Source organism: Bos javanicus, chromosome 1 (assembly GCF_032452875.1).
Source record: "Bos javanicus breed banteng chromosome 1, ARS-OSU_banteng_1.0, whole genome shotgun sequence".
Taxonomy (NCBI): domain Eukaryota; kingdom Metazoa; phylum Chordata; class Mammalia; order Artiodactyla; family Bovidae; genus Bos; species Bos javanicus.
Window position 1 is genome coordinate 143,840,870 of NC_083868.1, and position 25,687 is coordinate 143,866,556.

The following is a 25,687-nucleotide window of genomic DNA, read 5'->3' on the forward strand; positions in this document are numbered from 1 at the left end:
GCAGGGAGGGAGGGCTGGCCGGAGCATGGCGGTCTACACCTGGCTGACGTCCCCGCATGTGTCCGCAGAGCTGGTCATGCTCCTGGAGTGGTGGTCGTGCACGGAGTGCACCCTGTTCACCGACCAGGCCACGGTGGACACCTTTGGGAAGGAGCATGCAGTCATCATCCTCAACCACAACTTTGAAATTGACTTCCTCTGTGGGTGGACCATGTGCGAGCGCTTCGGCGTGCTGGGGGTGAGCAATGTAGGGGTCCCAGGAGGGTGTGGGGCGAGCGACATGGGGTCCCAAGGAGGGACTGGCATGGCTCCCTGGGCGGGTCTGGAGTCTCCAGGGCTCTGAGTTTTCGTTTGCTCTGTGTTTAGCCCCTGGTCCCTCTGGGCTAGGCATGTGAGCATGGCTGACCACATGGGTTCTGGGACTGCAGGCTGCCCCAGGGCTCCCTCCTGAGTCAGGTGTTACTGCCTTTCCTTTGCAATCCTTCCCCGTCGGCTCAGCTGCCTCAAATGAGAAAGGCTGAGGGGTCCCCTGCAGGGAAGCCCAGTGGGTGGTGGCCCTGGCATCATCCTCAGCAAGCCCCCAGCCTGGCAGCCGGAGCAGCCCTGAAGGCCCAGTATACCCTCTAGGCTCCCCTCCCGCCCGCGCGCCCGCCTACCAGCGTTGGCCAGATCTGCCCATGGATTCTCACCTAGTGGCACCCACACTCTGGGGCCCTGCCCATCCCAATGGCATCATACTCAGTGCCAGGGTCTCCCGATGACAGCCAGTGCTAAGGGCTGCCTGCAGGGCGCTGCCCGTGGGGACTTCGTGGCCATAATGCACCAGCTGCTCCCCCTCTCTTCAGAGTTCCAAAGTCCTGGCAAAAAGGGAGCTGCTCTACGTGCCCCTCATCGGCTGGACGTGGTACTTCCTGGAGATTGTGTTCTGCAAACGGAAGTGGGAGGAAGACCGGGACACCGTCATCAAAGGCCTGAAGTCCTTGGCCAACTACCCCGAATACATGTGGGTGAGTGAGGCAGCGGGGCAAGGCCACACAAGCTGTGCTACCTTGGGCATCAGGAACGCAGCCAGGTTGTTAGTTGTAAAGCCAACAAGAGCCTCTGAGCTCCAGGGCCACGGCCCCGCCCCATGCACCTACGGAACCCCTCTTAGACCACCTGCTTCCATCTGCCCCAGGTGGGCCCCGCACATCTGGGCCCACACAGAGGAGGTCCTGCTGGGCTGAGTTGGGAGCACCTCTGGAATGTTAGCGGAGAGTCTGCCCAGGCCCCCAGGCTGTTCTGTGGAGTCAGGTGTCAGGACAAGCCCTGTGAGCCGCAGTTCTGTGGGTCAGCGTGGACTTCAATTCCTAGGAGGTTTGCACTGCACTTAGAGCAGCCACCCTTCAAGAGCAGAGTGGAGCCTGGGGGGTCCTTTCTGAGCCCCTTGGTTGGAGTTTGACAGCCATCTGAAATGATCGGTATCAATCGGTTTGAAATCAGTTCTTTGTGATTCTTCTTTCTGGTCTCTGATGGCAATTATTTGTGAACCGGCTGTTTATGTATTTGGTGTCTGTAACTCACATTGTGGAGAAGGAAATGGCAACCCACTCCAGTATTCTTGCCTGGAGAATCCTATGGATGGAGCAGCCCGGTGGGCTACAGTCCCTGGGGTTGCAAAGAGTCGGACATGACTGGGTGACTTCACTTCACTTTCACAACTCACATTGAGGCAGAGGGATGGGAGATTTTGCTTTCCACAAGCCACCTGGAGGCTGGCACCCAGGGACACTGAGTCTCACTTCTCTCCAGGAAGTGTCTTTTCACTCCCTGGGAGTACGTGCGGCGCTGCCACTGTCTGTGAGGAGTCGTGTACAGACGCGACCGACGCATCTCTAACTGGCCTTTGTCCCCCACCACGCCCTAGTTCCTCCTGTACTGTGAGGGCACACGCTTCACGGAGAAGAAGCACCGCGTCAGCATGGAGGTGGCCGCCTCCAAGGGGCTGCCCGTCCTCAAGTACCACCTGCTGCCTCGGACCAAAGGCTTCACCACCGCAGTCCAGTGCCTCCGCGGCACAGGTAAGAGCTGCCCGCCGTGACCACCACCACCCCACTCCCAGCACAGTGGGAAATGAAATCCGTGATTTGCCAGAAACCAAATCAGTGAGTTCTGTGTAAGCTACAGAATGCCAGTGGCATTAAAAGGAGATCTGAGTTCGTGGGTTTACATGTTGTAAGATTCCTGTGTCATTTTTTGAGGTGATAAAATACTAGTTAATGGAAAACAACTAAAGTGATCATTTTTTAAGAGTATATAACTGAAAACCTGATAAAGGAAAAAATATATATCCAGTTAATCCAAAAGGACGGCAAAATCAAAGAAAGGGACAAAGCATAGGATGGATAGGAAACAGCCAGACATTAGCTTTAAACACAAGGGACTCAACTAAACGCCCCAGTGAGAGATGGGAACCCTCACAACGGGCATCCAGGTGAAGAGCCACAATGGGCCAAGCTGCTGGATGTCACCTGTCACCCTCTGCACCCTCCCTGCAGTCACAGCTGTGTACGACGTCACGCTGAATTTCCGAGGAAACAAGAACCCGTCTCTGCTGGGGATCCTCTATGGGAAGAAGTACGAGGCGGACATGTGTGTCAGGTGAGCTACTGCCCTAGGCGGGGGCGGGCGCGGGGCCGGCGGGGCGGAGCCGGCGGGGGTGGGGGCGGGGCCGGGACCGAGCCAGCCTGCACCTTCTGCGCGGCTCCTCCCCTCTCCAGGACGCCCCCACGTGGAGGTGCTGGGGCATTCCACCATCCAGGACCCGCGCATGATGGGGCCTGTACAGAGCAAAGGAGGCTGCGCCAGGTGCAGGCAGAAGGTTCCAGAAGCTCCAAGGGAGGCGTGATCCCTCCCAGTGGAGGGAGCAGAGGCTTTTGGGAAGAGGCTTTAGAGAGCTAAAACTTGCCAGTGAGTAGGCTTTTCATAGGCAGGAGAAGGACAAGCTGTCCCATCCTGAGCAGCATGCCCATGTGATCCCCTTTTCATGGTGTACAGCCATCTAGACCACCTGGGAGTGATGGTGGGGTCAGGGCCATGTCCTCCGCCTCCCTCTCCTGGCGATCGCGGGCTGAGTCGGCAGGTTCTGTGCTAGCCAGCCTGAACCCCCTTGGCTTAGAGGCAGCCAATACAGAGGCACATCAAGCTGAGTAACACAGGGCTGCTTGGGATGGTGGGATCCATGTCTGTAACGAAAGATCAAGGTCGGGGACTAGAGTTGTGTTGCAAGGTCATTCCTGTCTCACAGCCACACTCTGACCTCCACATTTCTCTGCCTCAGGAAAGGAAGACAAATCACCCACAAAGTCTGGTGGGGGGGCGGGGGGGGGGGTTGACACAGTAGTGGCCACCAGGGGCTGGTGATTTTTCTGGGGCCCTGGCAGGTCCCGTCCTCCTCAGGGAGCCCTCGAGGCAGATCTTGGTCTAGCCCCTGGGTAGTAAGGGGCTCCGGGCGTCCCAGATGCCCATGGTCAGAGCCAGCAGGTTGCAAAGTGGTTGGTGGAGAGGGGACCTACCTGGTCCAGCTCCAGACTGGTGCTCACGCCTGCCCCCAGGCTGCACCGCCCTCCGAGTGGACATTCAGCTCCACTGGGGAGGACTGGTGCTGTAATCTGCTCTTTTTCTCCTTTGTTGCAGAAAACGAGGGGCTGTACTCAGTATCTTAACAGATATATTCTTAGAATTTTGGAAGGGTTCAACTTACTGCTTTGTATTATGTACCGTTTGGGTGTTTTGGGCAAAAGCAATATTCCATTGTAATACAGGTATTACACATACCTGTAATCAAACAAGTGAAGGTTCGCACGACCCAGTGGAGTTTTGCTTCATTTTCCCATCCCCTACTGAAGATGCCCCAGGGGCCTGTGATTAGGCAGGGCCAGGGCCATGGGGACTGTGGCTTGAGGCTCTCCTGTGTCCATTCTGGCAGTTGGGGCCAGCATCCTCAAAGTGGCTTGAGTTGACTCTAGGAGATAGTATTCATATTGATCTCATCATTTAAAATTCTTATATATTTCATGCTTCATACATCAGACATACAACAGAACCTGTATGTGGTATCTGTGCAGTTAGGGGAGAACAGTCAGTTGAGTTTGACGCTGTGGGCAGTCATCTCTCTGCAGACAAGCCTCTCCTGACTTCCTTTCCTTCCCGAGGTGGTGCCTGTGATGAGTCCTTCAAGTGATACCTCTCTGTGTGGTCTGGGGACTCCTGCAGTGCCCCGCACCTTCCGGGTCCACAGAGATAAACCGTTTTGTTTACTAAGGGGTTAGCAGTCTTATTCTGTCCTCTCAGTGCACAGCGGAGTCTCCCGGAGGCTGCGTGATGTGTGGTCAGATGTCTGATTGCATGTTCTTGTAAAAATCCTCTTTTCATTTTCACCCACAAAAACCAAAGTCCTCAACTTTTAGAGGAAAAAAAAGGTTGATATTCCTTCAACATAGAAGATTTGCCTCTGGCTGTGGAAATTTCTCCTGTCTCTTCTCTCACCCTGGGCCCTCCGAGCGATAGGCAGTCAGGCCCCGCAGTGACCGCGGTCCGCTGGTTAAGTGCGCTCGGCGGCCCCTGCTGGCGATCCTCAGGTATTGCAGTGCCCTGGAAAGAGGTCCCGGTCTTACCAGGTAGATACCTCCCATCCTGGGGCTGGTAATTCAGCTGGTGATGTGATTTGTACACAAGCCACTGTCCCAATTGAAGTCAGCATTTGTTAGGTGAGATTAAATTTTCAAAATCTCTTCAGCTTTTCAGACAAGTAGATTTCATTTGTGAAAGATGAAGTTTTCTTTGCCTCATGAAAGACACTCTCGGCGATGATCACATCCAAAGACGAACTGAAAGACCAAACCTGCTGCTGAGGCTAATGAACAGTCAGCCTTCCCAGTGGGGCTCACTGCTCCTGTCCGTGGGGACACTCCTGAAGTGTCTCCGTGCAGTGCTTCAGTGCTCCTGCACATTTGAAGCGCCTGCCAGGGCCCTCCGTGATCCCCCGCCGTCCTCCGAGGCACGGGACACTGCTCGAGGGAAAGTTACTTTGATGTTTGTGTGTTCTTAGAAATTGAGAGTCAGATTTGAATAGAAAAGGCAGGACTTCATAAACTGTACCAGGAGAAGGTGAAGGCGCCCAGCTCCACACCCCCCACCCCTCACCTCCAGCCCTACCCCTGGGGCCTCACAGAGGTTTCTGATGCACAAGAAATTACTTTCCCCTGTTTCAGTTTGATGTCATCTGGTGATTCACTTTGCTTTCAATCTTCTTAATGAAACAGGAGATTTCCTCTGGAAGAGATTCCACTGGATGAGAAGGAAGCAGCTCAGTGGCTTCATAAACTGTACCAGGAGAAGGTAAAGGCGCCCAGCTCCCCCCACCTCCACCCCTACCCCTGGGGCCTCACAGAGGTTCCCAAGGGGCAGCTAACAGGGCAGGCAGGTAGCACGTGGACTGCCTCTAGAGACAGGCGTGCTGTGCCACTCTCAAATTCTTCTTTCCAATCCTTTTCTGCATCTTTCATTTTTCCTAACTTTCAAGAAATTAACAAACTAGAGGAAAGTGTACTGGACATTACAGTGCTTATATAACCATTGCCGATAATATCACATTTGTTTCATTTTGTGTAAAAGAAATTGTAGGTATGCAACACACATTGTATGTGTGTGTATACATATGATTTAATATGTAAGAGACACACTATAGATGACACGACAGCTTTTTTGGTGACCCCACCCAGTCCCTCCTCCATTCCCCTGACATGTCTCACGCCTGACTCTTCGGTTTGTTTTATACACACGAACATACAGGGCACTAGGTTCTCATCTTCAGCAACAGAGAAGCTCAGATAATCAGAAAGCCCTTCTAGTATAAAACACATACCCTTTTATAAGGGTTTTAGCCAAGTAACAGGCGCTTCCCAGGTGGTGCAAGGGTAAAGAGTCCACCTGCCAATGCAAGAGACACAGGTTCGATCCCTGGGTCGGGAAGATCCCCTGGAGTAGGAAATGCAGCCCACTCAAGTCTTCTTGCATGGAGAATCCCATGGACAGAGGAGCCTGGTGGGTTCATGGTGTCGCAGAGAGTCAGGCATGACCGAGCACACGTGCAGCAGCAACCAAGTAATGTGCGAAATCTTCAGAGGAATTTAAGCAAACTTTTAAAATTAAAAAAATACAATGCATATCCTTTTAAATGCACTGACAGGTGCTAAAAAAAAATAAGGGACCTCTCTCAGGAGCAAAAGAGGAGGTGGGACTGGGAGTCAGCCGGGAAGACTGTGAGTGGAAGCTCGAGGAGTCTGCTGGCCCGCCCACCCTGTGGTCTTGAGTTCTGATGCCTACATGGAAACAGAAGACATGGATTTGACCTCACTCAGGGCTGGAAGTTAGAACTGAAGACCCTGATGAAGCTGGGACCCTGTCGGACTTTCATCCTCATGGAGGCTTGAAACTGGAAACTGAACCTGCCAGCACAGGAGTGACTTTGAAGCTTGCCTTTCCCCTCTGAGTCTTGAAGCATCTCCCTGGTGATTCATAATCACAGCACTGTCCTTAAACAGGTGCGGGATTGACGTCAGACTAACAACATAGTTCAAGAACAAAATCAAAATATCAGCATAAAACAGTGGTTCCAGGTGAATCTCTCTAGAGTCCCTGAGAGAAGCACATGTAAAGCTAGAAGAGCACGGCTCCAGACTCAGCTGCTGAGACTTCTGCTGGAGACGCGCTCGTAACCGAGACCCGCCATGCGCGGGCACGACAAGCAGACAGAAGATTAAACCCTCCCGAAACTTCAGCTGTGGAACTACTACTTGGCAGAGACTCAGATCAGCTTGCTTGAAATGACTAAGCGAAAAAGAAGGGATTGAGGACTTCCCTGGTGGTCCAGTGGGGAAGAATCCACCTGCCAATGCAGGGGTCATGAGTTCAATCCCTGGTCCGAGCAGATTCCACGTGCCTTGGGGCCACTAAGCCCACGTGCCACTGCTGAGCTCGTGTGGCACAACTCCTGAAGTCTGTGCGCCCTAGAGCCCACGCTGTGCAACAGGAGAAGCCACGGCAATGAGAAGCCTGCACACCGCAACCAGTCGCCCCCACTCACCACGACTGGAGAAAGAGCACGGGCAACAACAAAGACCCGGCACCGCCAAAAATAAAAAGTGACAAATAAAAGAAGAAGGGATTGAAAACAAAAGAATAAGACCTATTAAAAATGGAACAGATTTGAGGAAAACCCAAGTAAGATAGACAGGCATGAGAAATCTAGTAATTGACAGTAAAATCTTAGTTAACAGATTAGATAGAAGATTTGATACAGCTGAAGAGAGAATTAGAAGCTGGAGTCAAGACTGCTGGGAGAAATATCAACAACCCAGATATGCAGATAACACCACCCTCATGGCAGAAAGTGAAAAGGGACTAAAGAACCTGTTGATGAAAGAGGAGAGTGAAAAAGATGGCTTGAAATTCAGCATTCAAAAAATTAAGATCATGGCATTTGGTCTCATCAGTTCATAGCATATAGCAGGCGGAAAAGTGGAAGCAGTGACAGATTTTATTTTCTTGGGCTTCCAAATCACTGCGGATGGTGACTGCAGCCATGAAATTAAAAGATGCTTGCTCCTTAAAAAGAAGGCTACGGTAAACCTAGACAATGCAGAGACATCACTTGGCTGACAAAGGTCCATATAGTCAAAGCTAGGGTTTTTCCAGTAGTCATGTAAGGATGTGAAAGTCGGACCATAAAGAAGGCTGAGCACTGAAGAATTGATACTTTTGAGTTGTGGTGCTGCAGAAGACCCTTGAAGAGTCCCTTGGACTCCAAGGAAATCAAACCAGTCAATCCTAAAGGAAATCAGTCCTGACTATTCATTGGAAGGACTGATGCTGAAGCTGAAACTTCAATACTTTGGCCATCTGATGCGAAGAGCCAACTCATTGGAAAAGACCCTGATGCTGGGAAAGACTGAAGACAAAAGGAGAAGAGGATGGCAGAGGATGAGATGGCTAGATAGTACTACTGACTCAATGGACGTGAGCGTAAACTCCAGGAGATAGTGAAGGACAGAGAAACTTGGTATGCTGCAGTCCATGAGGTCCCAAAGAGTTGAATACAGCTTAGCAAATAACATCAACAAAGGTTTCGAGGAAATTACGCAGCATGTATCACAGAGGAAGTGAAAACATAAAAGGAAAGTTAAAAGATCCAGAGGCTACACAGATGTCCAGAAGGTAACAATTATCCCACCAGAGGATCAGGTGGGAAGAATGATAAAGCGCAGTTGTCAGGGATAACCATAAGACTTCCAGAGTTGAAGAACACGGGTTTTGTCAGGTTCAAGAAACACAAGTCAGGGATGGGATCAATAAAAAGAATGTATGTACATACATATGTGTACACATGCACACAAACATATATTACAGAAACATACATGAAATAGGATAAACAGGGAACAAAGAAAATAATAACAGCATAAACTTTTTAAGCAGAAAACAAAGCTACAAAAGAGGAACCAGTGCACCAAAAGATTTCTTTAAGCATATTAATAAAATGGAAAACCTCGGGCAAGGCTGACCAATTAAAAGAAGGAATACAGTGTGTGTGCATCCCATGGTGGATGGGCAGAAAGACGTGCATGAGGGTGCAAAGGAGAGTGTGTCTCCGGATCAGGGTTAGTTTTTAAAAGTTGGAACCTCTTACAAAGAAGAGTGACATCTCCCAGAAACAGTATTTGCTTATTTAGCAGGAAGTGAGAAATAACCTAAAAGTGCATTATTAGAACATAGACACATTGTTTATTCATTTTCTGGGATTCAGTTAAAATGAATGAACTGCAGGCATATTCTCAGTCTAACTGAATCTTGAGAAAGGTGTACGAAAAGCAGACTGCGGTAGGCGTGTGATGTGATGCTACTCACAGAAAAGCACACAGCACAGGAGCGGTCCCGGACATTGTCATAGAGGTGCCCATGCACGGGGTGCAGGCGTAAACCCTCCTGGGGAAGGAGACCGCACTGGCCTTTGGGTGTGTGAGGAATGGCTGACTGGTTGGGATGGGAGAGACTACCACCATCTGCATCGTCTGCTTAGGGGCAGGCGGGCAGAGTAGAGCGGGCTGAACAAACGGGCTTGAAAATGTTCTGGAACCCCACGGGAAGGGCCCTCGGGGTTGGGGGGCACGTGTGGGCACCCTGAGGTATCCTCACAGATGTAAGGGTTGCAGCTGCTCCTGAGCTCTCAGGACTATGGTGCCCGCCCCATGCCCCCTGGGTTGGCAGGGGCAGCTGGGGTCTGACCACACACTGGAAGAGGCTGTGACACTGGGTATTTGTCAAGACCCCTGCCCTGTTTGTAATGTAATGCCAAACATAGCTGAAGAAGCTAAATGCAGAAAATAAAACAGAAAAAGTTGAGAAGAGGTGAGACCCAAGCCCCTGAGGTGATTAAGATCACGTGGGTGTTCATCTTTTTCCAGACTTGACCCCAGACACATGCCTCATCATACATATTTTTATTTATATGGAATTGTATGGCACTTAGGTTCTTCAGAAAACTCAGACTATCGTTAGTGTATGTCCTTGCTGGCACGTGACATGTCGTAGCTGCAGAGAAGTCTGTCTCGGCATCTCGGCCGCTCAGTCAGGCAGCTGCTGCTTGGTGTGTAATGTGGCCCCATCTCCCTGTCGAGGATGCTGTCACGTCCTCACCTGCTCCCTGTCCTGCCATCATTAGCTGCCAGGACACGGAGGAAGGAGAGGTTAAGTAGCTTTCTGTGCATGACCCAGCCGGCGGGCCATGGACTCCCAGCAGCGGTGGCTGCCACCCTCGCTCTGGAGGTGTCGCCAGAGATGGTGCAGGGCCCAGCAGATGCTGCAGTCCTGGGTCTTGGAGGTGCCTATTGTGCCCAGGCACGGGCTGATCATTTTCCTAGGAAACTTGCCTGATCGAAGGGTTTATGTTTCTCAAGCTTTTGATATAAGCCAACCACAGATGAATGTCATGTCAGCTTCATCCCGTGGCCCGTGTCATGTGGTCCATCCACTTTAGGTAGAGTCATTTCTTGCTTTTGGGTTATAACAACAGCACATGAAGGCCACTGTTCTGGTTGACTCTTTCAGGATGCGCTGCAGGAGATATATAACCAGAAGGGTGTGTTTCCTGGGCAGCAGTTCAAACCCACCCGCCGGCCATGGACGCTCCTCAACTTCCTCTTCTGGGCCACGCTCCTCCTGTCTCCTCTCTTCAGTTTTGTTTTGGGCGTCTTTGCCAGTGGATCCCCGCTCCTGATCCTGACGTTCCTGGGGTTTGTCGGGGCAGGTAATGAAGGGGAATGATGGCATGGCTCAAGGGTGGGAGGGAGCCTTCCGTGTGCTGGTGGCCATGCCCAGGCCTGGAGACGGTCACCCGGCAGCCGGGATCCAGGCCAAGCCTTGCCAGCCTCAGAGAGCATCTCTGACCACTGAGCCACGGGGCCATGACGACCTCCACCAGATTCCAGAAGGCTGGCCAGCCGGCCTGCCGCCTGCCTGGCATCTCGGGCCAAGAGCTGCGTGGGGAGGGTCCTGGCCACTGGGTCTGCACTTGGGTGGCTGGGGGCGTGGGCTGGCATGCTGGGCCGAGGTTCCCCAGGACACTGCCATTGCTTGCACTGTAGCAGTCGCAGGGGCACTAAGTGTCAGGCACTGCAGCCCCTCAGCCCTGACTGAGAACTGCAGGCCTCAATGGGCCCACACCCACCGCTGCTCCCCGCTACCCAACCCCACAGGCTGACTGGGTGGGAGAAGGGCAGAGGACCCGCGGCCCCTCGCTCCCAGGAAAGTCTGAGGTCAAAGGCAGGCCCCTCCCCCCATAGCGACTTTTCCAGGTTGATGGCAAGGCGATCAGCTAACCTAGCCTTTTTCCTGTCTTAAAGCTTCCTTTGGAGTCCGCCGACTAATAGGAGTGACTGAAATAGAAAAAGGCTCCAGCTATGGAAACCAAGAATTTAAGAAAAAGGAGTAATTAATGGCTGTGATTGAGCACACATAACCTGACGGTGGTATCCAATTAACTCAATTAAAAACAGAACAACGCACCTAGAGCGGGGGAAAAAGACACTTAGAAACTATTTTTCTTATTAACTGGTGACTAATATTGACCAATAAAACTTGAGCCAAGAGTAAAGCGGTCGGCAGACCTGCAGATGGAGACGCCAGCCTCGCCCCTGCGCAGGAGAGCCGGGCTTTGCGCCTGCTCTGGGGGGCGGCCGCTCCCGCCCCCAGGGATATGGGGGCTCCCCCGGCCCGAGGGAGGCTTTGGAAACGTTCTCTTCTCGCGCTTAGATCCCGTTTTCGGTTTTTATCGATTTTCTTGGGAATTTACCCCGGCCCTCGCCTCTTCCCCTGCACCCCCTGCGGACTCTACCCTGCTCCCGCTGAGAACTGTGTGCCTGGGTCCCCAGGCCCCCAGAGCACCTACCGGCCGCTACCAGCCCGCACCCGGCCTCCGGGCGGCGGGGACGTGGCCTGGCGAAAAGCACACTGGGCGGGGCTGCGGCGGGACACGCCCCCTCCCCCGGAGCGCCTACCTGCTGACACCTTGAATCCGTTTTAAAGCGAGTGGAGCCAGAGAAAACGCGGTGAGATGTCCAATTCTGCCCATGCCCGGAGCTTAGCTCCTGTCCCCCTTGCTCCCGGCGGACAGCGGCCTTTCATCCCACCGGGGACAGGGCTGCAGGGGGCCGGCCCCCCACCCCCAGCAGGGCCGGTGCGCCAGGGGCGCTATGCACTGGAGAGACCTCGGCCGCAGGGCTGGCAGATACTTTGAAAAGGCGGTGTCACATCACCCTGTCTTCTAAAGGTGATTGGAGACTGTTAACACTGAGCTTTTTAAAGGTTTTGTTTTCACAGTTGACCTGATGGAAACCAGAGGTGGGGAGCCTTCCCCACTCCGTCACCTCCCTTCTGAGCAGGTGCGTGTGTCCTGGAGGATGTTGGCCTTTGGGGGAGGCAGGGGAGTCCCTAGTGTCCGGGCAGCATCCTCTCCAGCCTGCAGCCAAAGGGAGGCGTTTCCTGCACTCTTGGGCCTCTTGGCCTGGCGGGGCTGGAAGCCTTGGGGTTGCCCAGCAGGGTGGACCTGGGCCGCCCCTCCAGCTCCGCCACCCGCCTGCATCCAACTTTCTTCTTAAACTTTCAACTTGCTTTTTTAAAGTCACACTCCCCTCATCTTTTTTAATAAGGGAAAGAAAAATAATGGGTGTTATCTCTGCTGTCCTGTAACCAGCATTCAAAATAGAGGCAGGTTGAATTTTCTGGGGTGGGGGGGTGGAATGAAAGAAAGAGGAATGGGCAAAATTATAAACCAAACTGAAAAAAATAATTATGCATTGGTCCTAAGTCTGAATTCTGGGGAGACCTGTGGAAACAGCAGATCGCCTTTATAGTGACACTATTGAATTTTGGGTCGGTGACCTTGGTAATGGCACCAAGGTCGCAGGGACGTGCCCCGCAGTTCTGTGCTCACTCACAGTGACCCCGAAGGCACACATGTCCTCTCGAGGCTGGGCACTGAGACAGTGTGGAAGCCAGCCGCCCTCTGCCCCAAAGCTTGCCTCCCGCTTCCCTTCGGGCGTGGAGCCTGGCACGCAGTAAGGCCACTTCCACCTGGGTGAGCGGCTCCCTTAGATCTTGTTTTTCTTCACATAACATGCTGCTCACCTGTGTGTGTGTGTGTGTGTGTCATTTGCTAATCCACTCATCCCTGAAGAGCTTAAAGGAAGAAGTTGAAGGGCACTACTGTGAAGCTACATTACCTGGAAAGTGCAAATTTAGATCTTTTACCATTTAATTAATAGTTCTTGCTTCCTAGCCAAGTTCCCTCCCCTTGAAATTGATACACAATATGTAAATTCTATACTGAGTCAGTAACCAGCTGTGAAGACTCCTGGGTGAATGGAGATTGAGACCACGTGTAGGTTTTAAATCTCAGTGACTTCCTTCTGATTTAACAAAGATTAGCTTGTGCATTTGAATACCAAGCCCTTTGAGAGCAATAAAAATTACACCATGAATGTTTGCTTTTTTTTTTTTTTTTGGAGGGGTGGATCTTGCTTTTCATCCACTTCAGAGGGAAGAGGGGGGAGGCTCCTTTAGTTTTTTTAAATTAATAAATCTCAGAACAGTGCTGTTCTTACTTCTTTTCCTTTACCCGCTTTGTTACTGATGTTCTCATTGTCCAGAATCAGGCTGAGTGTTGGGACAGTCCTCCTGGTCACCACCGGGGAGGATGCACTCCAGACCCAGCACCTGTGGCCCCAGGTCGGATCGGGCGGGACCAGGAATCCACGGTGTTGGGTGACCGCTCTGCCAGGGGAGAGGTTTGCTGAGCCTCTGGAGGTGTAGCTTTGTTGCTGCAGCAGCGTCCAGAGCCAGCCCCACTCCCACTGGAGAGACGAAAGGCAGCAGCTCCAGGCCTTGGGTCCCTCCCACAGGTGCCCGGTGAAGGCCGAGTTCCGAGTCCAGGCCGCGGGATGGTGTATTTCTCAGCTCAGGCCCCGGTGCTGTGTCTTCTGTTGCCGACACACGTGTCCTGGTGCCGCCTGGCAAGTACAGTCTGGGTCCTGGGCCCTCCTTGTGTGTCCAGCCGTCCCTCTGGGGGGTTCCAGGGGCTTCTGGGGTGCCTGCACCACTGCAGCACGGTGGCCGTGTGATAGGTGCCCCTCTCATGGTCCTGTGACAGCCCTGGAACAGGTGAGCAGACGCTGGGGAAAGGCTTACCTGCTCAGGGGAGACCACTGACAGGATTTTTAACCCCAAAGAAGTGACCCTAGTCATCAGCTCCTTGGTGACAGTGTGCTGGACGCACAGCCCTGTCTGAGCCACAGCCCCCTGCTGAGAAGCAGAGTCAGACTGAAGAGATGGTCTCTGCATGAACTGCTCAGTAATGACTTGAATCAGCGACATGAGTAGTACTTGCTTGTAAAGGTGACGCAGGCGTGACCGCCTGCCAGGGCAGTTTGGAATCTCCGCCTTGTTTGCCCGGTCACCCCCCACCCCTGTGTGCGCCGTGGCATGTGCTCTTTTTCACTCTAACTCAGCCACTGAGCACCGATGTCCACCTGCAGAAGAGTGGTGCATGCAGTCACGTGCAGGTCAGGCGCTGTCTCCAGGCTGTCCACACCCATGTGACCCCTGTTCGTGTCAGATTTGAAGAACAAGTCCCTCTCTGCATGTTGCTTTGTCTCTGCCTGAGACACCTAGAGACAAGCCACATAGAGTCTTCGGAGCCCGACTGACTTTCAGCTGAGCTGACCCTTGTGTACCGTGTGCTGTGAGTTTCTCACCACAGCTGCATGCAGCCCTGGCACGCACCGTGGTAGGCAGTGGTACCTTGTGGTTTCCCCTGGCAGTGTAACCAGGCTTAGGGGTTAAAATCGTCAGCCCAACGTGCCCACCTGCTTCCCTCTGAAGACAGCATGTCCCCCCTCTACGTGCCTGCCCCTCTCTAGCAAGTTAGCTCCTGGGCAAAGGCAAGCCTCTCCCCAGTGCCCTTGGGGCCAGCCACACCCCTGACACCCCCAGACTTGTCCTGGGCCGTGAGTGGTGCTGCAGGCAGGCAGACTTTCCTGTGGGTTCCGCATCCTTGCATGTCAGGGCCAGGACACACATAAGCTGGAACCTTTTTGGGGTAGGTGATGTCACACTACATTCTGCTTGATGCAGGGGTGGACATGCATGAATTGAGTTCACCCCCAGCACTGGCCACTAGCTGACTCAGTGCAATGGAGGCATTCCTACAAATGCCCCGGAAGGAAATAAGAGCCCTCGGGGGAACCCAGGAACTCAGGGCAGTTGATTCGTCAGGCTGGCGGCAGCCGCACCCTCCTTTCAAAGACAATTGAAATGCTTTAAAATCTGAAGCTTTGTGATGACAAGTTCACTGGGAATTTTCTTTTCCTATAAACTTTTCAGTTTCTTAACTTTTTGTTTGCAAAAGTATTTTGGACAGAAGTGGAACTGTGAATGAGATACTGAAATGCACTAAATTGTGTTAACTGGAGTTACTTGATGCCATGAAGAAATGCATCTGATCTACTCGTATTTATTGTCTCAGAATTGTACGTGGTGACAATCAAATGTTCCTTGCCTACATACCAGGAAATTCAACTGGCTTCTGAATCATAACGATCGTCAGCAAGTACTGTAACTGTAAATGAAAATCTCTCTCTTTGGAAAACAACACAAACCATCGACCGAAATGTGCGGGACAGATGTCGGCATTCTTTTTCCAATATTGATCCTCTGCCGTACCTGACCGTTGGCCAGCTTCAAAGGGTGATAAATTGTATACAGGGTGCAAATGTACTATATGGATGCTTCCTTTTGTACACTTCGTTTTTACAATTTTGCTACTGCTTTGTGTAGTGGAGGAGAGCGGTATTTTTGGTCTATGGGAGCCTGTCGGGGGTGGGGGGTGGGGGTGGGAGCTAACTTCGACTCTAAACGCCTGTATCCCGTGAGAACTGGCTGCACTTGACGTGTGCTGCAAAGGTTGCTTTGTGCTCGGGTGTGCTCGAGCCTGCTCGAGCCTGCCTGAGCGGCGGTATTTTCTAGATAGAATGCTGTGGGCGTCATGCTTGTTTATTGAAATTGCTGCTGTGAAAGCGAGGGATAAAATATCCACACTATGAGACAGTGACTGCCTGCCTCCTCCTGTCCCTGTGCTGCTGGCCCGCGGAGGGTTTTCCCTGGGCACTTCTGGCCCTTGGGTTCCCTGCCTGCAGGCACCCTGAGGCTTGGACTGTTTCTCGAGACCGTCCTGTGATGACACTCTATGAGCCTCCCCATCTTGTGAAAGTTGCTTTTGAAAGGGAACTCAAGCAGAGTGATGGTCAGGCGAAAGCAAGGCAGAAAGATCAGCTGGTGCCTAAAGCATGCTCACTGACCCCTCTGCATAAAAACCAGTCTGAAAAGCCATCTAGGACAAAAAGGTTTCCAAAGTAGGCATGTATATATCAAAAACTATTTTTTTGTAAAAGCAAATTCACTCTGTGGAGAAAACCCAGGAACCCTTCTTTATAAAGAAAAAAACTCTTGTCAGAACCAAGAGCTATTCCAGGGTCTGATTTGTCTGTCTTGTGAAAATAAATCGAGCTAAAAGACTCATGGTGTCACTTATGCTCTGGGCAAAGCCCCGAAGACATGCCTCTCTGCTCTGGGGCCAGTGCCGGTGGTGGGCATCTGCCCTGAGACCTGGGAAAGCCAGGCTCCGCTAGGCTCTCCTGACCCACACGTGTCTACCCATGACTTGGCTTTGCAAGTATATCCTGAACTCAGAGCATATGTGGACCGGTGCATGCCTACAGGCCCCCCATACACATGTGTACTGGTGCACGCATGCACACACACGCACAGGTACACACATACCCCAGACAGCAAAGGGAGAGCTTGAGGTGGTCATGTAGGAACAGCCCCATTAGGAAATGGGATGAAACCCCAAGCCTGCCCTGGGCGCTCCCCTGCCCCGTATCTCCTCCCTGCATGGAGCCTGAGCACAGCCTGGTCCTGGCAGTTGCACAGGTATGGGTTTGAAAGTGCTCCCTAGAGGCTGAAACCTCAGTGGGGAGTTGAAAGTGTCCTGTGGTAGCTCAGAGGAAGGGGGCGAGGACGGGTGGTCTCTGGGCTCCAGTTCCACCGACTGGCAGGGTGTTCCACTCATAGGAGCCAGACCTCCTGCCAGGGCTTGGAGACTTAGAGGGACTCTGGGTCCTGTGGGTCTGAGAGCCCCGGGGAGGGGAACCCTGTCTGGGAAGGCGCAGCACACCTGCCCTGAGGGCTCTCCACCTCCCCCAGGGTCTGGGTCACCACTCAGGACTGAGGGCTCTCCACCTCCCCCGGGGTCTGGGTCACCACTCAGGACTGAGGGCTCTCCACCTTCCCCGGGGTATGGGTCACCACTCAGGACTGAGGGCTTTCCTCCTCCGCCAGGGTGTGGGTCACCACTCAAGACTGAGGGCTCTCCACCTTCCCCGGGGTCTGGGTCACCACTCAGGACTGAGGGCGTTCCTCCTCCCCCGGAGTCTGGGTCACCACTCAGGACTGAGGGCTTTCCTCCGCCAGGGTGTGGGTCACCACTCAGGACTGAGGGCTCTCCACCTCCCTCAGGGTCTGGGTCACCACTCAGGACTAGGAAGCTCTGGATCATAGCCCCATCAGACTGTGCTAAAATGTTACCACTTAGTGGTAAAGGACTTCAGTGACACCTCTTATTCAACGGTCAGTCCCTTCTGCCCAGGACTGTGTAAGAAAACCTGACCCACTGGGCCTACCCACGGCCATGGATGTCCCATCAACCCTATGAATGGCAGGGCGGAAGCTGCTGCCTCAGGCCCCTGCCTTCTGGATGCCACACGGAGCTGTGCAACTGTCTTGGGATGGCCCTTCAGTGCCCAAAGCCAGCCGGGCAGGTAGGAGTTGTCAGCCCCTCCTGCTCAAGCCCTTTTCTGTGGCTTCCAACCATAACAGAGGCTGAGACCATTGCCCCTCTTCAGTGAGAGACTTGGTGCAGAGGGAAGTGGGTGCTGTGCGCCCTGGTAAGGCTCAAGGTCTGGAGGAGTGTGCCCTGCACGGAGCCGCTCCCAGGGCCAGGGGGTTGGAGAGACGCCCACCTTCCATTGTGGGAGGTATGTAGTCCAGACACCCCTCCTCGGCCTCGCTGGCCTGTCTCCTGGGGACAGCCTGGCACATCTGTGGTGTCCTTGGCACGAGGGTGAGTGCTCACTGTGCTGAGTCGGGACAGCTGTGAGCAATGCACTGGCAAGAACTGTTTCTTCCCGGTGGCTCAGTTTCTTGCACACACCCCAGGATCTGATGAGCTCAGGGTTGCTGCGGGTGGGAGGTGGAGGCACATGTGTGCACCTTCCTGCCAGGCCACGCGGCAGACGGGCCTCAGAGCCCAGCGTGGCCACTGAAGCTGAGCTGCCCCTTGCGGTATTCCTGTGTCCTGTCCCCAAGAGGGGAAACTCATTTTACTATTCTGAACGCTGTTCCCGCTTTGACTTTTTTTTTTTCCGCACTGGCTGGTCGGATCTTAGTTCCCCGAGCTTGGATTGAACCCAGGCCCTCAGCTGTGAGAGCTCAGAGTCCTGACCGCTGGGTCTGTTGTCACAACCGTGTGTTAACAGGTCAGCATGTGGAATCTCCTCAGGAGACTCCCAGAAGACTCCTCCCACTGGTAGATGTAAGTGACCCACGAGGCATCACTGGGCCTTCCTCCTGCTTGTCCTTCATCCCAGAATGAGCACCCAGAATAGCCAGCCAGGCACTGGAGAGCAGTCTGAAGATCGAAGGAGGCCATCCCTCTGGACAGCAGCCAGCAGAGTGGATGCCTCTTGGCGGGACAGCCAGGTCTCCAGAGTTAGGGGAGGTGGGGAACTGGAAGGTGGACCTGGGGTCTCAGCCAACAAATGGTTTCCAGGTCCTCCAGGCCTGCTGAGCTCAGCTGGCCACCCCTCCCCATGCCCACCGGTGCCCCGAGAAGCAAGAGAGCTGACCTTACACCAGTGACCCAAGAAGCAAGAGGGCACACCTGCCAAGTCCCGTGCTGTCAGCTCCCTCCCAGAGGGAGAGACAGAGGCTGGCTCACCCAGTTAGGAAGGGGAAATAAGGGCTGGTCACCTGTCAAAGGCAGGTTTTCCTGCTGTACAAGGGAGGAGAGCCAGGGAGGCTTGAGCCCTAATCCCCATGCTAAGGCAGGGGCTCTGGAAGGCTGGGTGCCCTGAAGGAAGGGCACAGGGCAGGGGTGCGGGCCATGGCCGGGCCACCAGGGTGAGCTAACTGGACGTGCCAAGGCTCCCCAGGACAGGAGGTGGTGTGTACATTGGAGCGAGGGGCCCAGAGGTATCGACTAAAAAAGTCACAGCTTAAAAACTTAGAATTATATTTATTTATGGGAATGTTTAGGGCTTCAAGCCTGGGAGACAGGTCCCAAGTAGTCCCAAGAAACTGCTCCAAGGAGGTGGAGGAAAGAGTCAGGTTATACAGAAGCTTGCAACAAAGGGAGGCAGGCGCTCTGAACATAAGAGGCTATTTTAATTAAGGAAAACCAGATACGTCAAGTTAAGGAATTTAGTAGTTCTTTTCTATGTATTGGAAGATGCAAGCATCTCAGCTCAGTTCAGTTCAGTAGCTCAGTTGTGCCCGACTCTTTGCGACCCCATGGACTGCAGCACGCCAGGCCTCCCTGTCCATCACCAACTCCCGGAGTTTGCTCAAACTTGTGCATTGAATTGGTGATGCCATCCAACCATCTCATCCTCTCTCTTCCTCTTCTGCTCCTGCCTTCAATCGTTCCCAGGATCAGGGGCTTTTCTAATGAGTCAGTTCATTACATCAGGTGGACAAAGTATTGGAGTTTCAGCTTCAACATCAGTCCTTCTAATGAATATCCACGACTGATATCCTTGGATCTTCTTGCAGTCCAAGGGACTCTCAAGAGTCTTATCCAACACCACAGTTCAAAAGCATCAATTCTTGGGCACTCAGCTTTCTTTATAGTCCAACTCTCACATCCTTACATGACCACTGGAAAGACCATAGTTAGCTTTGACAAGACGGACCTTTGTTGGCAAAGTAATGTCTCTGCTTTTTAATATGCTGTCTAGGTTTGTCATAACTTTTCTTCCAAGGAGCAAGTGTCTTTTAATTTCATGGCTGCAGTCAATATCTGCAGTGATTTTGGAGCCCCCCCAAATAAAGTCTGTCACTGTTTCCAATGTTTCCCTATCTATTTGCCATGATCTTAGTTTTCTGAATGTTGAGCTTTAAGGCAACTTTTTCCCTCTCCTCTTTTATGTTCATCGAGGCTCTTTGGTTCTTCACTTTCTGCCATAAGGGTTGTGTCATCTGAATATCTGAGGTTTTTGATATTTCTCCCTGCAGTCTTAATTCCAGCTTGTATTTCATCCAGCCTGGCATTTCTCACGATGTACTCTGTATATAAGTTAAATAAACAGGTGACAGTATACAGCCTTGATATACTCCTTTCTCAACTGGGAACCAGTCCGTTGTTCCATGTCCAGTTCTGACTGTTGCTTCCTGACCTGTGTACAGATTTCTCAAGAGGCATGTCAAATGGTCTGATATTTCCATGTCTGGAAGAATTTTCCACAGTTTGTGGTGATACACACAGTCAAAGGTTTTGGCATAGTTAATAAAGCAGAAATAGATGTTTTTCTGGAGCTATCTTGCTTTTTCAATAATCCAATGGATGTTGACAATTTGATCTCTGGTTCCTCTGCCTTTTCTCAATCCAGCTTGAACATCTGAAAGTTCACAGTTCACATACTGTTGAAGCCTAGCTTGGAGAATTTTGAGCATTACTTTGCTAGCGTGTGAGATGAGTGCAACTCTGCAGTAGTTTGCACATTCTTTGGCATTTTCTTTCTTTGGGATTGGAATGAAAACTGACCTTTTCCAGTCCTGTGGCCACTGCTGAGTTTTCCAAATTTGCTGGCATATTGATTTGCTGCAGCACTCTCACAGCATCATCTTTTAGGACTTGAAATAGCTCAACTGGAATTCCATCACCTCCACTAGCTTTGTTCGTAGTGATGCTTCCTAAGGCCCACCTGACTTCGCATTTCGGGATGTCTGGCTCTAGGTGAGTGATCATACTATTGTGATTATCTGGGTCGTGAAGTTTTTTTTGTATAGTTTTTCTGTGCATTCTTGCCACCTCTCCTTAATATCTTCTGCTTCTGTTAGGTCTATGCCATTTCTGTCCTTTATTGAGCCCATCTTTGCAAGCATTTTTTTTCTTTTATGGAAATGAGTATACAGCAGAAGTTCAGAATATTCAGATATCTGGATCACAGACGTCTTCTGGAGATAGATTGATTTTTACAAGTAAATCAGTGTATGAGTAAATGAAGAAATGTAACGATGGGTAAATATAAAGAAAGCTGGGAATGGACCAATTATGTGAGTATGTAACAAACATGGATTATTATTATACATTATTATAGCACTGAATGGAGAAGGACATGGCAACCCATTCCAGTATTCTTGCCTAGAGAATCCCAGGGACAGAGGAGCCTGGTGGGCTGCTGTCCATGTGGTCACAGAGAGTCGGACACGACTGAGTGACTAAGCACATAAGCACAGGCTTACTGAAATCATGTGTTTCTTATATACCTCATCTATCTGGAACCAGCATTCTGTTTCTTGATTGTATTACTTCCTTAGCTCCTTGTTCATGCTTCCCTGGCAGCTCAGACATAAGAGTCTGCCTGTAATGCAGGAGATCCAGCTTCCACCCCTGGTCCAGGAAGATCCCCTGGAGGAGGAAATGGCAACCCACTCCAGTATTCTTGGCTGAAGAATCCCATGGACAGAGAAGCCTGGCGGAATACAGTCCATGGGATCGCAAAGAATCAGACACAACTTAACAGAACAACTTAGTTTCTGGTTCACCAGTCGGTTCACTGAAGGGAGGGGCGGCAGCTGACAGCTGCTGGATCACAGGCATTGTCCTCCCATTTGGGCATCCTCTGGGCTCAGTAATTCACATTTGGAGGCCCGAAGTCACTGATGGCTGTGACATCCTCGCTTACTGATATGGCAGGAAAATACTTCATTTCACAGTGGTAGGCCCTGACCTCCCCGGGTACAGGGCAGGGAGAATGAAGAGGCTCATTGAACATTTGCTCCCTGGCCCTTTGGGCAGGGGAGGTTTACATATAAGGGCAGAGGAGGATTTGCCTAAGCAAACTGCCCTGAGGGGGCTCCAGGGGTCACCTGTCTAGCACCAGGTGGAGCTGGAACTGGCAGGACATTCTCCTGGCAGAGCTGAGCATTTTAAGGTGGGGTTGTTTCCCTTCCTTGGTAGCTCAGATGACAAAGCATCTGCCTGCAATGTGGGAGACACAGGTTCGATCCCTGGGTCAGGAAAATCCCTGAGTCGGGAAGAGCCTCTGGAGAAGTAATTGGCAACCCACTCCAGTATTCTTGCCTGGAAAATCCCATAGACGGTGGAGCCTGGCAGGCTACAGTCAATGGGGTCGAAAAGAGTCGGACATGACTGAGCGATTAACACTTTCAACTTTGTCTCAGGGCAGGGCCCCGAGCTGTCAGCAGCTGCCAGAATCAAATCAGTCTCAGTGAAAGGTCTGGACAGTTCTCAGCACCCTGCAGACAGGGGACAAGGGACAACCTCCCTGCCCTCATCCCCTGGCCATTATGCTGGCTCTCCCCTGGTGTGGCCTAGAGGAGCCTGGAGTTTCTGCAGCAAGGGTCATGAGAACTGGAGAGCAAAGGAAAGCCAACCTGCACAGAAGCTGCTGGAAGGAACTTGGGAAGGTCAAGGCCGAATGGTGGGGGGCAGGGAATTTCCAAGGGGAGTCCCATGGTGACACTGGAAGTCTCCAGGCAGCACTTGATCAGAACTGTCACTCGCCCCTGGGTTCTTCTCTCTGAGGCCTGGAGGCAATGGAGGTGGGTGGTGAGGGAGGGATGGGGTTGTTTGGAAAGGAAGTCCCAAGATGAACTCTTCCAAGGAAAAAGAGCTGAAGTGAAAACAGAGCATCACCAACAAATCAACTGTCAACCAGAAAATGTACAACATGAGAGTTGAGAGTGGAGTTTTACCTGGGGCCAAATGAGGACTGCAGCCCGGAAGACAGCACCTCAGAGAGCTCTGAAACACTGCTCCAAAGAGGTAGCGTCGAAGGTCAGTATAAGGAGGGAGGGGGGAAGGTCAGTATATAAGATTTTGGTGAAGGGAGAGTTCAGTGCATTCAAGCACTTACTTTACAAAAGGTTCTCTGCTAGTCACCAAGAGCCGATGTCACCAAGAAGGGATTTAGTGCTTTTCTAGATATGAAGAGATGGAAAGATTGGGCTTGTTAGGGGAAGCACACCGCCCACGCTGGCCAGGCACCATAGTAACCATTTGTGTGAGTTATTTTACGACTGGAAGTGCTAGTAAGGAACACGGAACTAACAAGCTACCACTAGCCAGAAGAGTCATATCTTTTTGCCTTTTCCTTCTGTTTATGGGGTTCTAAAGGCAAGAATACTGAAGTGATTTGCCATTCCCTTCTCCATTAGATGGAAGTTCGTAACATTGTATAGGAGGTGGTGATCAAAACCATCCCCAAGAAAAAGAAATGCAAAAAGGCAAAATGGTTGTTTGAGAAGTCCTTACAAATAGCTGAGAAAAGAAAAGAAGCTAAAGGCAAAGGGGAAAAGGAAAGATATACCCATCTGAATACAGAGTTCCAGAGAATAGCAAGGAGAGATAAGAAAGCCTTCCTAAATAAGTGATGAATGCAAAGAAACAGAGGGAAAAAAATAGAATGGAAAAGACTAGAGATCTCTCCAATAAAATTAGACATACCAAGGGAGTATTTCATGCAAAGATGGGCACAATAAAGGACAGAAATGGAATGGACCTAACAGAGCAGAAGATATTAAGAAGAGGTTGCAAGAATACACAAAAGAACTATACAAAAAAAATCTTCACGACCCAAATAACCATTATGGTGTGATCACTCACCTAGAGTCAGACATCCTGGAATGTGAAGTTAAGTGGCCCTTAGGAAGCATCACTACGAACAAAGCTAGTGGAGGTGATAGAATTCCAGCTGAGCTATTTCAAATCCTAAAAGATGATGCTGTGAGAATGCTGCATTCAATATGCCAGCAAATTTGGAAAACTCAGCAGTGGCCACATGACTGGAAAATGTCAGTTTTCATTCCAATCCCTAAGAAAGGCAATGCCGAAGAATGCTCAAACTACTGCAGAGTTGTTCTCATCTCACACGTTAGCTAAGTAATGCTCGAAATTCTCCAAGCCAGGCTTCAACAGTATGTGAACTGTGAACTTCCAGATGTTCAAGCTGGATTGAGAAAAGGCAGAGAAACCAGAGATCAAATTGCCAAAATCCACTGGATCATTGAAAAAGCAAGAGAGTTCCAGAAAAACATCTACTTCTGCTTCATTGACTACACTAAAGCCTTTGACTGTGTGTATCACCACAAACTGGAAAATTCTTCAAGACATGGGACTACTGGACCACCTTACCTGCCTCCTGAGAAACCTGCATGCAGGTCAAGAAGCAACAGTTAGAACCAGACATGGAACAACAGACTGGTTCCAAATTGGGAAAGGAGTACATCAAGGCTGTACATTGTCACCCTGCTTATTTAACTTATATGCAGAGTACATCATGCAAAATGCCAGGCTGGATAAGCATAAGCTGGAATCAAGATTGCAGGGAGAAATATCCATAACCTAAACAGATAAGGACTGATGCTGAAGCTCCAATACTTTGGCCACCTGATTCGAAGAGTCGACTCATCAGAAAAGACCCTGAAGCTGGGAAAGATTGAAGGCAGGAGGAGAAGGGGACAACAGAGAGTGAGGCGGTTGGATGGCATCACCGATTCAATGGACATGAGTTTGAGCAAGCTCCAGGAGTTGGTGAGGAACAGGAAGCCTGGTGTCCTGCAGTTCTTGGGGTTGCAAACAGTCAGACAGGACTGAGTGACTGAACCGAACCAGCCATTTTCAATATTGATTCTTCCTGTGTGGAACATCCCATTCCTCCTCTCATATAATCTTTTTTCATGTCTTGCAATAAAGTTTTATGATTTTTTTCCTTATAGATTATACACATCTGCTCATAAGTACCAGCCACCCATTCTGGGCTTAGATCCTTCTGTGTGTGGGTTAAATCAAGCTAATCCTAACCCTAACCTTACTTTGATTCTCCCAAACCTCTATCAGTTCAGTTCAGGTCAGTTCAGGCATGTCCTACTCTTTGTGACCCCATGAACCGCAGTACACCAGGCCTCCCTGTCCATCACCAACTTCCAGAGTCCACTCAAACCCAAGTCCATTGTGTCAGTGATGCCAACCAACCATCTCATCCTCTGTCATCCCCTTCTCCTGCCCTCAATCTTTCCCAGCATCAGGGTCTTTTCCAATGAGTCAGCTCTCCACATCAGGTGGCCAAAATATTGGAGTTTCAGCTTCAACATCAGTCCCTCCAATGAACACCCAGGACTGATCTCCTTTAGGATGGACTGATTGAATCTCCTTGCAGTCCAAGGGACTCTCAAGAGTCTTCTCCAACACTACAGTACAAAAGCATCAATTCTTCGGCGCTCAGCTTTCTTTATAGTTCAACTCTCACACCCATACATGACCACTGGAAAAACCATAGCCTTGACTAGACGGACCAAACCTCTATATCCTTAGTTATTTCTATCTGCTCAGACTACCATAGAATTGTGCTCATTTCACGTGCTAACAAGGTAATGCTCAAAATCCTTCGAGCTAGGCTTCAGCCATACACAAACTGAGAATGGTTCCTATTTTTATTAGTAAAGATGTGTTTGAGCCAAGTTATAATGATTTAAAATTCACGACCTGAAACTGCAGTTACTTTTGTACCAAGGAGATCCAACCAGTCCATTCTGAAGGAGATCAGCCCTGGGATTTCTTTGGAAGGAATGATGCTAAAGCTGAAACTCCAGTACTTTGGCCACCTCATGCGAAGAGTTGACTCATTGGAAAAGACTCTGATGCTGGGAGGGATTGGGGGCAGGAGGAGAAGAGGACGACAGAGGATGAGATGGCTGGATAGCATCACTGACTCGATGGACATGAGTCTCAGTGAAC

The 25,687-nt window shown here is 51.1% G+C and overlaps 1 protein-coding gene across 5 annotated transcripts in view; it reads left to right on the forward strand.

Moving 5' to 3' along the window:
• The window catches only part of AGPAT3 (1-acylglycerol-3-phosphate O-acyltransferase 3), an 89,053-nt gene extending 72,890 nt beyond the window's left edge, over positions 1 to 16,163 (forward strand). For all 5 annotated transcript variants that reach the window (XM_061422962.1, XM_061422935.1, XM_061422953.1 and 2 more), the window contains 7 exons: positions 69 to 238; positions 846 to 1,007; positions 1,907 to 2,060; positions 2,538 to 2,640; positions 5,304 to 5,379; positions 10,144 to 10,342; positions 10,938 to 16,163. In XM_061422962.1, the coding sequence (XP_061278946.1) occupies positions 69 to 238; positions 846 to 1,007; positions 1,907 to 2,060; positions 2,538 to 2,640; positions 5,304 to 5,379; positions 10,144 to 10,342; positions 10,938 to 11,026 (953 nt within the window). In that variant the 3' untranslated portion in view covers positions 11,027 to 16,163. The remainder of the gene's footprint in view (positions 1 to 68; positions 239 to 845; positions 1,008 to 1,906; positions 2,061 to 2,537; positions 2,641 to 5,303; positions 5,380 to 10,143; positions 10,343 to 10,937) is intronic.
• The last annotated feature ends 9,524 nt before the right edge of the window (positions 16,164 to 25,687 follow it).